The 14559-nt window shown below is 37.0% G+C and overlaps 1 protein-coding gene across 1 annotated transcript in view; it reads right to left on the bottom strand.

The window, feature by feature from the left end:
* Window positions 1-14559, bottom strand: part of sema3c (sema domain, immunoglobulin domain (Ig), short basic domain, secreted, (semaphorin) 3C) — a 60100-nt gene that overhangs the window by 13584 nt on the left and 31957 nt on the right. The window contains exons 5-12 of the mRNA XM_056247490.1: window positions 11942-12061; window positions 8549-8639; window positions 5279-5398; window positions 4603-4745; window positions 4277-4391; window positions 3263-3332; window positions 1799-1943; window positions 810-1032 (exon numbers count right to left, since the gene is read on the bottom strand). Of these exons, the coding sequence (XP_056103465.1) occupies window positions 810-1032; window positions 1799-1943; window positions 3263-3332; window positions 4277-4391; window positions 4603-4745; window positions 5279-5398; window positions 8549-8639; window positions 11942-12061 (1027 nt within the window). The remainder of the gene's footprint in view (window positions 1-809; window positions 1033-1798; window positions 1944-3262; window positions 3333-4276; window positions 4392-4602; window positions 4746-5278; window positions 5399-8548; window positions 8640-11941; window positions 12062-14559) is intronic.

Below are 14559 nucleotides of genomic sequence, written 5' to 3'. Positions count from 1 at the left end.
AATCATCAACACTATCATCCCTTACATGTGTTTTATTTAACTAAATGCATCATAATCAGCTAAAACGCATGGGCAGGTTACTTAACTTCCTGAACAAGCGCTCCCGAGTCGGTTGCTTTCACATTCACGCACGGGCCCGCCATGCACGCAAGTGTAAACGCGAGCTACATAACTGCGTGCCTGCCTGCTTTCAGCGCGACTCATAGTGGGCTAGTCCAGACTCTTTCAATTCAATTCCAATTTATTTGTATAGCGCTTTTCACAGAAAATGCATTGCATCTACTTTACTATTCAGAGTGATGTTATCAGTTATGCTTTTCAGAAATGTACATAAATTAATCATTATTAGCTTACTGTACATTTTTTAAGGCAGAACAAAGAGCTAATTTAAGTAATACATACATGTTTGTTATTAGAGAATTAGATTAGGACTCTGACTAATATGGAATAGCCTAATGGAAATGCAGATACTTAATGCTTAGATTGTTAATACATAATGTTTTTGAACAGGTGACATTTTATGTTTTGGCCCTTCAGTTGAGTTCAAAATAAAATGGACACAACGAAATAAACACTTGATTTTTTTAAATTAGTCGTTTAGATTAGTCGACTAATCGAAAAATTAGTCGAAAGATTAGTCGTTAGAAAATTAGTCATTAGTGGCAACACTACATGATCTGAGGTGGCTGTAGAAAAAAATTGTGACGCATTCTAAAAAAAATTCATCTGGTGGTTTTAATTCTGAGTAGGTGATTGTTCTAGCATGGTCATTAATTTGTCTTGAGATGTGTGGTGGTGTGGGGCTTTACCTGTGCCCAGGAATAGAACCTGGTAGTGTCCGTCTGCAGCGGTGACCTGGTCCACGGCTATAGAGGTGTATTTGTAATCGGCATGCGTCCGCACCACCAGAGGTTTCCTGCCGACCGGGTAAATGGGGTTAAACATGATAGGGTGATTCCTCGCGAACGTCACCACATCATCTGGAAACTCTTTAGTACTCTGGATGTGAGGGGTGAATGCGCCACCAGGACACTGACAGGGAAAGGATAAACATGAGAAGATTAGGTGATCATGCTGAAGCTTAAAACTGCTTTATTCAGTGAAGCTGTCACTTTAATTGGGTCTTTTCATCAAACAGACTCAAACTAATGTGAGCGAGTCTTCGTCTACATGCACGTAATGTTATAAAATTCCAAAGTACTATTAATTTAAGGTTTTAAGTGGGGGTGGGTGTTTGTGTTCCTTTAACATTATAGTGGACATAGACATATGTCTATATAACCTATATACAATAGGGCTGCACGATATTGGAAAAAATGACATTGCGCAATTTTGTTTTTCTGCAATACATATTGCGATATGAAAACAATTTCACCAGATGACTTGAATAGCTCTATTTGAAAGAATTAATCATGCTCACATTGCGATGCTAAAACTATACATTGCAGCCCTAATATATAACATACTATATATACACTTACATTTTATATGAACAAAGACTTTTGTTAGATGCTTTTAATCACAATTAATCGATTTGACAGCACTAATATATATATACATATATAAAACTTAACTGAAAACAAGATATTGATATTTTTTTTTACCCATAATTATTTGCCTTTTTAACTAAACTGTATAAACTCAACTGAAAATAAGATGTTGATTATTATTATTATTTCTCACCCATAATGATTTGCCTTTTAATCTAAACTGTGTAAAACACAAACTTTGACTCTGTTTAATGATGTTATAAACCGAGTGACTGTACCAAGGCAGGACATTAATGCGTGTGACTCACAGTTCCCGGTCGTGGGTAAGGGATCCGGCCCTGGAAAGCCACCCACTGGAAGTTGGGCCCTTCCCTGTGCGCAAACGGTCCGTTGAAGACCGTCAGGATGTCGGCCATGTTGTAAACACAGACGGCAGAACCTCTGAATACAGAACTGGAGGGAATAACACAAAACACACATATTTAACATGGAAGGAAGTCGGACAGTAAAAGACGTTCTTGCACATCCTTTCTGACTGTTTGGATGGAAAAGGATGATGTAACATGGTTACACTTGAGACTTAGTCTGCAGAGAGAGAGAAATGCTGCATAAAGGAAAGGGAACAGCACTTTGGTTACACTCTGGGATGAAGTGTGGTTTGGCTGGACATCGTACATTTTGATCAGACAGCAAGACAGAGATTCTTTGTTTGAACGCAAAACAAAGTGAAAGAGACGACATATAATGATAAATAACGGAGCAGGGCATATGGACAAAGAAGCCGTTGCTGTCTGGATTGCCCTCATTAGGAAAACCACACCGGCTGAATGTGGTTGGAGATTGAGCCACAATTCGGAAACCTTGACCGAAATCTCACCTCACATTCAACCACTGCTCGCGTACAAACATGCAACTGCTGACACAAGTAAACATAGAAACCCACTGGAACAAATGTAATGAAATGACCCATAGGAAATATCACAAATGAGATTTCATATCTGACCTGAAATGAACTGTTTTCTCCTAAACAATGAGATAACCAATGGAGACTTTTGCTCCATTGGCCTCTCAGATCTTTCTCTTAAGAAGAAAAAAACCCTCAGTAATCTCATTTGTTACTTCTCTAGATCTTCAGAAGAGATCGCAACAGTATCTCAAACTCTGCTGTACCTCATATGTCTCATACAGAATTAAAAAATGAAATGATCGGTGTTATGCTAGATGGCTTTTTTTTAATTTCCCCCTAGAATGGATTTTCATGGGCACTATTGACCTTTAATAAGGACATTCTTTTTTCTATTTTTGAATTATATTGCAGAATATAGTATTTAGAATATATACAAACACTTACAAATAATAGAATAGAGTGAAAAAATATCATATATTATCAAATAAATGTTATTATATTGTATGTACTATATTAAAGGTATGATATATTTATTTATTTAAACTGGCTGAGTGACATCACACTTGTCTCTCCCTCTTTCTGTCCCATTTAAATCATTCAGCGAGACCTCCTCATTATAATGTTAAATTCATCACAGTAAAAAGCTATTGGATGACCCCCTGAACTAACATTAGATGCATGTTTGTAAAGAAGTGACCTTTCGCTCCCTTCACCACCCTTAGGTGTGATCACATGTTCCCAGAAACCCCGTCATCCCCTCAGCTTCAACCCCGCCTGACCTATCTTTGGCAAATACACACACAAAAACATGTGCATGCATATATACACATATTAGTGGCAAGCTCAATATTGCTATTGGCTTTACCTTGTAGAGGTGAAGACTCCAAAGATGAGGAGGCCCTTTGGGTGGTCCGTCTCCAATAAAAACACATTCTCTGGAAGAAAAGAGACAAGCACTCACTCAACGGCTGAACATCTGTCCCACAACATTGTTACACGGTTCTAGTGCAGCCTAACAAGAATAAAACAGGTGAAAGTGTAAATCCATCATGGGCTTTAAACATCCAGTGTAAACTATTTGTGCTGAGTGTTTTATGATCGTAAAAGGATTTTAATGAGGTGAAAAGCTTTACAAACGACCTAGGGCTATTTTTGAATGGTAATACTGACAAACAACTGTTTTATGGTTAATGACCAATTATTATAGGAAGCTGTTTAACTAGAATGTGAAATTTGCACTGGCATATCTTAAAATATATCATTGCCATTGTTTTGTCTCAAGATGCACACCAGTAATGTTTTTTGCACACCAGTTAATGTGCGTGCGTGTGTGTGTGTGTGTGTGAGAGAGAGACTTGGTAAACCCTACATTAGATGCAATATCTGCAGTCCATGTCCTGGTTCCCATGAGGGAAAACAGCTAATAAATCATACTAAGTGATGTTTTTTGAAAATGTAAAAATGCAGAAAGTTTTTTGTGACGGGTCGGGAAGGTTTACAGGTAGGGTTAGTGTAAGGGGAGAGAATATTCAGTTTGTACAGTATAAAAAGATTATGTCTATGGAAAGTCCCCATAAAACATGAAAACACAACTTGTGTGTGTCTGGTTCAGGTATTCCCTATGTTGTGGGGACAGAATTTCCCCACAAAAATAGTAATACCAGAAACGTTTGATTTTTGTGGGGTCATTTTTTGGTCCCCATGAGGAAAACGGCTTATAAGTCACACATGTTTTTTAAAAATGTAAAAATGCAGAAAGTTTTCTGTGAGGGTTAGGTTTGGGGGTAGGATAGAGAATAAACAGTTTGTACAGTATAAATGTCTTTAGAAAGGCCACATAAAACATGGAAATCCAACGTGTGTGTGTTTGTAGTCTCACCAAGCTCATCAAAGTGGGTCTCGGTACCGTCTTCCTCTAGTACCGAACACACCATCCGAGCCTTCAGAAACGTTGTCCACTTGTTCACCAGACTGCGCTGACCACCAGTGTCATTCTAAATAGAATTTACAATAACATAAAATAAATTATAGTAATACATGTATATATTATAGAGTTAATGATATTAATATATTTTTTCAAAATTCTGATTGCACCTTGAAATAAAAAATCTAAATTCCTTTTATAAAACTGACCTCCCTGTACATCATTGCGTAACTTGCAAACTGTAACAAACTGACAAGATGCTCAAACACACAGAGACTTACAGGGCACACTCGAGCCACCATAGTGTGGATGTTCTTAGTGTTTCCACTACTGTCTGTCAGTCTCTCACGCAGGAAAAAGTAGAGTTTGGCGTCGTTTGGGTCTGAGCCGTCAGGAATCAAGTGGGCATCAATGAACACTGGCTCTAGTCAAAATAGAAGCATAACTACAGCTTAAACACTCAATTCGCTCTACATAAACCACAAAAGAGAAATACGATTATTGTACCCTCTCATTTCTCTCCAAAAAAATCAAACATCTCTGAATGGTGCTAATGCCTGAGTTTATGTGAAATTTAATATAGCTGTTGGCGAACTGAGATACCTGACCAAATATGTGCTTCATTGTGTATATTTGGATAGTATCACACAAAAGATAATGTGACCCCTTATAGTGAGAAAACCATTATGCATGTACAATATGTTTTCACTTTCCTGGTGGACTCATTGTAAACAGACTGTCCTGTCTTCAGCCTTTTCCTTTGATGTGGGCAAAGACACTTTTTGCTGTGTGATTTGTGTATTATTTTACTGAAATGCCATGGAACGTGAACATGTAATTTGATGCCAGCTACACATATATAATTATTTGTAGTTTCAAGTAAACCTTATGAGCAATTTCCTGATTGAACAGGCATAATAATGTAGATGGATGAAATAACATGTAGGGTTTGTATACCGCTCAGCCATTTGGAGTTATGTTGGTCTGTCCTCACTGCGTTTCTTGTGGTCAGGCTCCTGAAAATGGCCGCGTCTGTCCCCATGAAGTCGATGTACATGCCAGAAAACAGCTCCTGATCTAACCATAGACACAAACACAAACGTGTCCCACAGTTGCTTTATACCAATTTTTCATGTTCAGTGAAAGATTTTCGTTTGGGAAAACGTAGTAGTTTAAGATTTTTGGATTCTATTTCTTCTCAAAAGAATAGTGATTGTCCTTTTAATTTTAATATATTCAGTTCCTCTTAAGAATAATTGTGGATGACACTTAAATAAAAAAATTATAATGGTGGGTGGTGATGGCGCAGTGGATAAGACACATGCCTTTGGTGTGAGAGACCCGGGTTCGAATCCACTGTGAGACACCAGTGTGTCCCTGAGCAAGACACTTTACCCCTAGTTGCTCCAGAGGCGTGCGACCTCTGACATATAGCAATTGTAAGTTGCTTTGGATAAAAGCGTCAGCTAAATGACTAAATGTAAAAAAATGTAAATGTGTAAATAATTCAATAATACAATTTTCCCCGCACTGTATGGACTTAATATTACATGTTTAAAGATGTTTTCGTGTTCACACACAAAATCACACAGGACAGACTGGAACAGTTGTGATGTCAAATGAAATAAATGAAATATTGATATAAAAAAAAACTTATATATATAATTAGTGCTGCTGTCAAATCGATTAACAGCAATTAATCACATCTAACATAAAAGTTTTAGACAAAAATTTGTAAATATACAGAATTATTATAAATATATATATATATATAATATATGTGTGTGTGCATATGTCTGTGTGTATATAAGTATATATATATATATATGCATACATAAATGTGTGTGTTTACATATAATAATATATATACACATAAATTATTTAAACAAAAACTTTTATGTTAGATGCGATTAAACTGATTAATCGATTTGACAGCACTAATATATATATATATATATTAGTGCTGTCAAACGATAAAAATATTTAATCGCGATTAATCGTATTAATGTCATAGTTAACTCGCGATTAATCGCAAATTTTTATCTATTCTAAATGTCTCTTGATTTCTTTTTGTCCCATTATTTTTTCTCATTTTAATGCTCTTATCAACATGGAAAAGTGGATCGGCTTGCTTTGTGCAAATGTTTTTTTTATTGAAAACAACATTGGCATATACTGTGTTCAAATTCACACTAACATTCTCACTTGGAGCAAATAATCTTTCACACAATGTAACACTGTCCATCAATAAAAGGGTGAAAGAAATACCGACGAGGTCCTGATATTGACGAGGGGGCGGAGAATTCGCATCAGCTGTGTGTGTGTGTGCTTGGCCATCAACAAGTGGTATTTCAGACTGGACGCGCTGCGATGATGATAGCTCAGTTCACAATGACAAAACACAGATCACTTTGGTCTTGTCAATGGAACCATTTGGCAACTTTTTAAAAGTAAACTTTCCATTCAGAATCTTATTGGCATCCATTTCGGCGTCTCGCGCTCGTCATCCACTCAAAACGTAACGTTAACCAACTATTTGGCCGGCTCGCAAGCCCAAACAAGTGTGTGTTTCCGGTCAAGGTAGATCCACTTGCGCTTTGGTCGACGAAGCAACAAAACGTCCTCGCGCGGCGCAAGCCATTGAAATGAATAGGTTTCATAGCACAGCGCCGCGTCCTGTTGCAAAAGCATGTGAAAAAAACTACAGCGTTTGCTAGGCCAAACGCGTTAATCGCGCGCTAAAAAAATTGACGCCGTTAAAATAGGTTTGCGTTAACGCCGTTAATAACGCGTTTAACTGACAGCCCTAATATATATATATATATATATACAGTATACAGTGTATATATATATAAAACATAAACATTTGATTGCACGCGTTAACACCTTAACTTTGACAGCCTTGTTATTTTGTAAACCTACTGCATATAACTGTGGTTTCTGCTACTGGCTGAACAGATCTTTCTGCTGAATATGAGACATAGGGATTTATTGTGGCTGTACATTTCTCTGCGGTGTGCTCTACTAATGACCTGCTCAAATCTCCATTCCCCAAAGCTCTCATTCCTTTCATCAATCCACTACTCTTATCACGTCATCACTCCATCTTGCTTGGTCCCGTGGTTGACTTGCACAACTAGGGGCCAAGTGCATGATGGAAATTTGCAGACAGACGTCAGACAGAGAAAGCTGTAGGCTGTCATGTCAAGGACCGTCAGTCTTTGATGCCGTCTAGACGGTTAGGAACTGTTCTACTTAATGGAATAACCACTTAAAACTTTCTCTCATATACAGATGACTCAACGATAACCAATAGCATATTATATTTAGGCGTGCGTGTGTGATTTCGTAGGAGAGTATATGTGGCACATGCAGTTAAATGGAGAGATTTGTTTCAGGGTTAGTAATTAAAACTATAAAACTTGATGTTAGTTTAACTTGATGAACTAAAATAACTAAATCAAATAAAAATGAATAAATAAATACTATGTAGAGGTGTGACGACACAATGTTGAGTTCACAGGAAAAAGACAAGACAATATTTTAACACTAATTTGAAGAAATCTTCAGTGACGAAATATATGACTGGAAAAATAGTCTTTTACTCGACTGACAGACACAAAATGCAAAACAATGCAGGTGCATTTTGAAATGTTTTAACAAATCGTCTTGTAATGAATGTCATGAATGATCTTGTAATGAATGATCAAATACAGTAAAAGATAGAACAATATAATGCAAGCATTGTAAAAGGTTTTGCCACAAACTCAACTCCATCATGCTGATATCGCGAGACAGCTTTTCACGTCAACTGGAAATATTGTGAGATATTTAGGTGTAAAATGAAAACTGACATAAAATTTCAATATATATATTAAAAAAATTCAAAATAATACTATATCAATTATACTAAAATAACACTGGTGTGTTTATATTGCTGTTCTAATGACCGTGTGTGTGTGTGTGTGTGTGTGTGTAATGTAGCCCAAGAGCTGTGTCAACAGCAACCTAACACCAACTAGCCAATTACAGATCAAAGGATTAAGGGGGCGCCACTGAGCGACCCAAAGTTGTCACATCGGAAGGGCAGCAGACACCCACAAAATGTGGGTGTTTGGTGCCACTATGGGGTCATGAACAAAGAGATCATAGAGAAAATGAATTTGAGTAAGTGTGCAAGACAAAATGGCACCTGTGGATAAAGACACAAAAGACGCCAGCACTCACTGAGCATGACCGAGACGGTGTTGACTTGTGGGTTGAAGGAGCACCTCCCTTTCCCTGATTCTGTTCGGGAAGAGATTTGAAACACTTGCTCCTGCCAATGACACCAAAAAAAAAACACACACAAAATCTTCATATTCTTCGAATTTCACAATCACAACGTTATTATGGTATCAACTATTTCAGATAAACCTGCCCATTAAGCCACGTGTATAAACATTAGGACTGGGCATTGACACAAATTTCACGATTCAATTATAATTTGATTCACAAGCTTGCGATTCAATTCGATATCGATTCTAAATCTATTCATTGGGGCCTAAAGATAAAATATAATACTAATGCTGTAAACTATACAGGGAACCCCAGTTGGTACATCACTATAATATAAAAAATTTAAATTAACTGATTTGTAGACTACTTGCATTTAAATTACACATAAGGGAGTTTTTATAATAATAATGTTATAATAATACAATTTAAATGACATAATTATGTTTCAACTCTTTTTTTTATATATATATATATAAACATTTTTAATGGTGGCTGCCATAAAAACATGAAGATTTATTCAAACATGTATTTAATATTGAAGAACAGTTTAAATACAATGAATATGTAATATAGTGAATATATTTAACAAAATGCTATTATTTGAATTTTGTAATAAAATTGACAGAATTTGAAAGCTGAGACTTTTTCATATCAGAAAGCACAAAGATGATTGAGATTTATTGGATGGGTGTACGATGTAAAGTTTGATTCTTGGGTTTTAAGAATCGATATCAGTTCTTCAAAATGAGAATTGATTAAAATAGAGAAATCTATATTTTTTTCCAGCCCTAATAAACACAGTAGTTAGTCTGTTATATGTCAGTTTCACCCCAAGCGGCCGATTCTTTCCCAGAATAAGCTGCAAAGTTGACCAGACTTAAGGCGATAATCAGATCATAGTCTTCATAAATATATATGACTCTGACATATGCTCTTGCTATCATTTTATCCCATTTCCCATCATCAAATCCATTCTCAACTTTCAATTTGATCTGAAATGTTTCACAGCCAATCTATATAAAAATATTTCTGAGTAATTTCCTAGCACGCATTTGTGCAGTGGTTTTGGAGAGCTGCCTTTCTTCTGATTGGTTGGACAGACTTGCCCAGATGCTTCCAGGTTTCCGACTGTCAGGATATTGGCCAGTCACGTGAAGTGAGAGAAACCAGAGACGTAGAGAGCCTCCGTCAGGACATACAGCCGCTGGTGCTAGAGCTTCTCATTTATCACGAGGACGCGTGTGTTCATTGACTAATGTATTGCCTCTTTACATCACACGCAACTATAGGCAAAGAAACAAGTCACATGGTGACTCCAGGGTGGCCCTATCATTGTTATGTCACAAAGCTACACTGCACACTTTTAAAGGTCACAGGTCACCCCGTTCTGGAGTTTTCTGCTCCTGTAATAGTCCAGCTGGTGTGCAGCCAAGAGAACTGGACACGGGTGGAGGGTTGAGAGAGTAAAATGCTTTTCAAACAAAAAAAGAATGATAGGAAACAAGCTGCTGAACTCAGATGGCTAGCAGTACTAACTCTACTCACATCTGGTCTTGCCTGGTCTCGTCTCTTCTCTTCGTTTTTTTTTCTCTTTTTTTTCTCTTTTTTCTCTAATGATTTTAGTTTCATTTTTGTGTCATCTCATCTGGTCTCACTCTCATCTATTTATCTTCTGTTCTTGTTTAATCAAATCTCATCTCACTTCTTAATTCATTTGATCTTGCCTCATCTCAACTCTTCTCATTTTGTCTCTTCTCTTCACCCCTTCTTCCTTCCCCTTTCTTTTCTCTTTCTCTAAGTATTCTTGTCTTTTCTCATTTTGTTTAATCTTGTCTCACCTCATCTCTTGTCTTTTGTTTCACTTTGCTGTGTCTTGTCTCAACTCATATCACTTGTAATTTCTTCTCTTCTATTTTTGCTTAATCTCAAATCTAGTCTCATCTTTTCTCATTTAATTTAGTCTTGTCACATCTTATCAGGTGTCTTCTCCTTTAACCTTTAATATTTCATGTATTCAAGTCTCCTGTTGTGGCTTGTCTTCTCTTGTCTCATCTCATCTGGTTCTAGGTTTATATTGTTTCATCTCATCTCCTCTCTTTGATTTCTCATGTCTTGCCTCATCTTATCTCATATCTCTTCTCATATTGTCTCATCTCTTCTCATTTTATTTAATCTTACCTCATCTGGTTTCATCTCAGCTGATCTCCTCACTTTTTTCTTATTCTTTTTTTATTTCATCTGGGTCTCATTTTATCTGGTCTCATTGCTTTATCTTGAAACTTTAAGGATTCTTGTCTCGTCTCTTTTCACTTTCCTCTTCTTGTTTTAATTCTCATCTAGTTGCATTCTCCTTTCATTTTTAATTGTGTATTCCCATCTCGTGTCACGGCTTGTCACCTCTCGTATCATCTTATCTGGTTATTACTTTTTGTCATCTCATCTTGCCTCTCCTCATCTCTTGTCTTGTTTCATCTTGCTGCGTCTTGTCTCTTAATTTTTTTTCTTTCTTCTCTTCTATTTTCTTTTAATCTCATCTTGTCTCATTTCTACTCATTTAATTTAATCTTGTCTCATCTCTACTCATTTAATTTAATCTTGTCTCATCTCTTCTCTAACCTTTAACTATGTATTCACATGTTGCAGCTAGATAAAAAGTTGTAATCATCTTATCTGGTTCTTGATTTGTCTTGTTTCGTCTTGTCTCATCTCGCCTTTTGTCTTGTTTTGTCTAGTCTTGTCTCATCTCGCCTTTTGTCTTGTTTTGTCTAGTCTTGTCTCATCTCATCTCGCCTCACCTTGTCTCCTCTCTTGTATTGTTTTGAATAGTCTTCTCATCTCGTCTTGTCTCTTGTTTTTTCTTGATTCGACTAGTCTAGTCTCATCTCACTTCGTCTTTTCTTATCTCTTGTCTTGTTTCATCTAGTCTCGTCTCATCTCACCTCGTCTTTTCTCGTCTCTTGTCTTGTTTAGTCTCATCTCACCTCGTCTAATTTAGTTTTGTCATCTGGTCTAATCTCATTACAATTAATTGCTCTCCTTTTGATTGGCATGTCTCGTCTCATCTGGTCTCTTCTCTCTTTTTTTGACCTCTAACTAGTAACTACCCTCATTCCCATTCTGGTCTAAATTATCATGGAGGATGTCATATCAAAAGATGGATGATGTATGACCTTACAACTCAGTGGTAGATTACAGAAATTAGGGAAATTAGGGCAGTATGAGCTTACTGTCCATTTCCCAATACAACATTTTGGAAATCTGAAGCAAATGTAGTAAAAATTAAGGTGAAACTGACCTAAATCAGACCGTCTGACTGCTTTACATTAGTAAGTGTAAACTGACCTCAGGACGCCTGCCACGGTTAACATATCCACACACTGGGCTGTAGGCTCCACTGCCGCAGATGAACAGATGCGTCCTATTATAAGGCTGGATCACTCGTAAGAAGTTTCCACATCCATGCTGAGGAGAACAAAAGAAACAGAGATCATTGCTTTTGATCCTAAAAGTTATACTACAATCTTATTTTACAATCTGAGTTTAAAGTCATTTAACGCTGATGCTGCAAGAAAGCTGACTTCTTTCATTTTGGAAACTGAAAATGCCAATTAAAATTAAGACGACTTGTATCGATCCAAACCTATAATTCAGGAAGTGAAAGTTTATATAGGTCAGGAATTCAAGGCCTATTCAAGGAATCCAGGAAACCCAAACTAAAGTGTTGCCAAACCAACTGCACATGAAAAAGAGGGAGAGAGGGATGAGTCGAGAAAAGAAAAAGCGCCAGGGGAGCAGTTAGGAACTTGGCGAAGTGTGTCAAAACAGCAGCTGCATTAGCTCTCGGTTAGCATGTGCACACACACTTCATGAGCAACTCCAGGAAAATAACTGCACTTCCAACAGCACACACCCCACCATCCACTCCTCCCTTTCACATGTTTGTCATTAATATTTCTTTTTCTGTGGCATATATCAACATTATCCTCTTCTGGCTTGTAAACTTTTTCTTCCGCAAAGGTTGAAAAGACGTCTTGACAGCTCACGGTTCACGTAGAGATCAGGCAAAATTAACAAGAGCAAGCTCTATAAACACGTCTTAATATCATTTACAGCTCTGTTAAAGAAATGCCTCAGTGTTTCCCAAATGATGCCGATGGATTCGGATGACATGAGGTCACGCGCTGTCGCTCCTGTGGCTGCTGCTGATCCTATCAGAGGAGAGGTATAGGGTGTATCCCTGTGAGGGAAGGGAAACCTAACAAGGAGCAGCACTACAGATCCATAGATACAAATAAAACGTTAGGGGAAATATGTGGTGTAAACCCTAGTTTCAACATGCACACTCATTGATAGAGGGAAAACAGACCCTAGAAAGGGCTCAAACACAAATATTTGTCAAAAGCAGTGCAGGAAGGCTGAACTGCATATTTCACTATGTCTCTGTAGCCCCACTGTTAAAGTTATTAATCCACTGTATTTCTACAATTGAAGTATCTAGTGCTGGGTGAATTTTATGAGAACTTTTAAGTACATTGGCATTTTTCACCCTAAAATGCAAAGCAAAAGAAATAAACAATTTTTAAAAAATAATTTAAATACATTTTAAATAATGAAATATTTTGAATAATTTTTGATTTATTTATTTATTTGCATTCTGGACTTATTTTTTTATGACAAATTAAGTGCATTTTCCTCCAATTCTTTCCAAAAATACTGTCATCTGAAAAAAAATCACAATACCTCACTGCAATTTATAAAGTATTGTTATGTTATTTCTATTCATAGATCATAGATTCAAAGAGTTGGAATGCTTTTGAATTATGTAGAATTTTATTTATAAAATTATTGTGCCTGTCAGATAAATTTTTTTAAATCAAGTATGGAAGCTTGTTTCTGCCACAGAATAAAAAAAGGTAATTATTAATTTTTATTTCACATTTGATTTGTGGAGTTCAATTCTTAAAATTGCGAGTTTATATCATGCAATTCAGACTTTATAACTTGCAGTTGCTTTAATCGGAACGCAAGAACAACCGTAGAGACAAACGCACTCGGTCGTTTCTCTCTACTCGCCGCATTAAGGCCCTTTCACACCGGACGCGTAACGAAAAAGTGAAACGGAAAAGCGAATAGTTCGCGTGCGAATAGTTCGCGTCAAAACCATTCACATCAGCCGCGATGCGAATTTGTGACGTTCAGAGCTTCAACATTCCAAAACTTTCGCGCCGACAGCTGAGAAAACACGGACACTTCATCATCATCATCATCCAGTGAAGACGAGCTTTTCGTTTTCTTTATAACGACAGAAAAGAAGGTTTTGTGTGCACTCAATCTTAAAGAACAGAGAGTCTGAAGGGGAGTATGCTAATCTTGTAAAGTAGCTAAAACTTTGCCACAAAGAACCGGCCAAAGTAAGGATTATGAATTGTTTATTAATAAAGTGTTTTCTGTCAGTTTCCGGTATGACACCGTGTAACTAGACGCGACGCGACGCCACGACAAGCGATAAAAGGTATCTTTTCCATGTTAATCACAGTTTTTGTCCTAACCAGACGCGACGGCGACACGCAAAGTTTCTAATTTAGAAACGGTTCCTATTTCTGCGACGTCGTGGCTGACAGATCCGCCCACACAGAGATCTCATTGGATGGAAGTTCTGCGTGTCAAGAAATTACACTGGTTATGAGTACACATTATTTATTTTTAGTTAAAAATAGGTCACTGTGCCACATAACAAGTGATAATGGATAATTTACCTCAGATTTTGAAAGCATATAATATAGCGTTCAAACTGAATTCTATGCAACCATACAACTGTACTTCATAACAAAATTAGTCAATGAGTATATTTTGTTAATGTTTTGATTTTAAATAATGTTATTTCTTGATTTGATTATGTCCTTACCCATTTCCAATTCGAGTGCGGGCCAGCAGTGCGCTTTCACAGAGAGACTCCGCCC

The sequence above is a fragment of the Rhinichthys klamathensis genome, unplaced genomic scaffold (genome assembly GCF_029890125.1).
Source record: "Rhinichthys klamathensis goyatoka isolate OS25496 unplaced genomic scaffold, OSU_Roscu_1.1 h1tg000048l_1, whole genome shotgun sequence".
NCBI classification, from domain to species: domain Eukaryota; kingdom Metazoa; phylum Chordata; class Actinopteri; order Cypriniformes; family Leuciscidae; genus Rhinichthys; species Rhinichthys klamathensis.
Note: the sequence above shows the minus strand (reverse complement) of the source record. Positions and strands in the feature narration are given on the sequence as shown.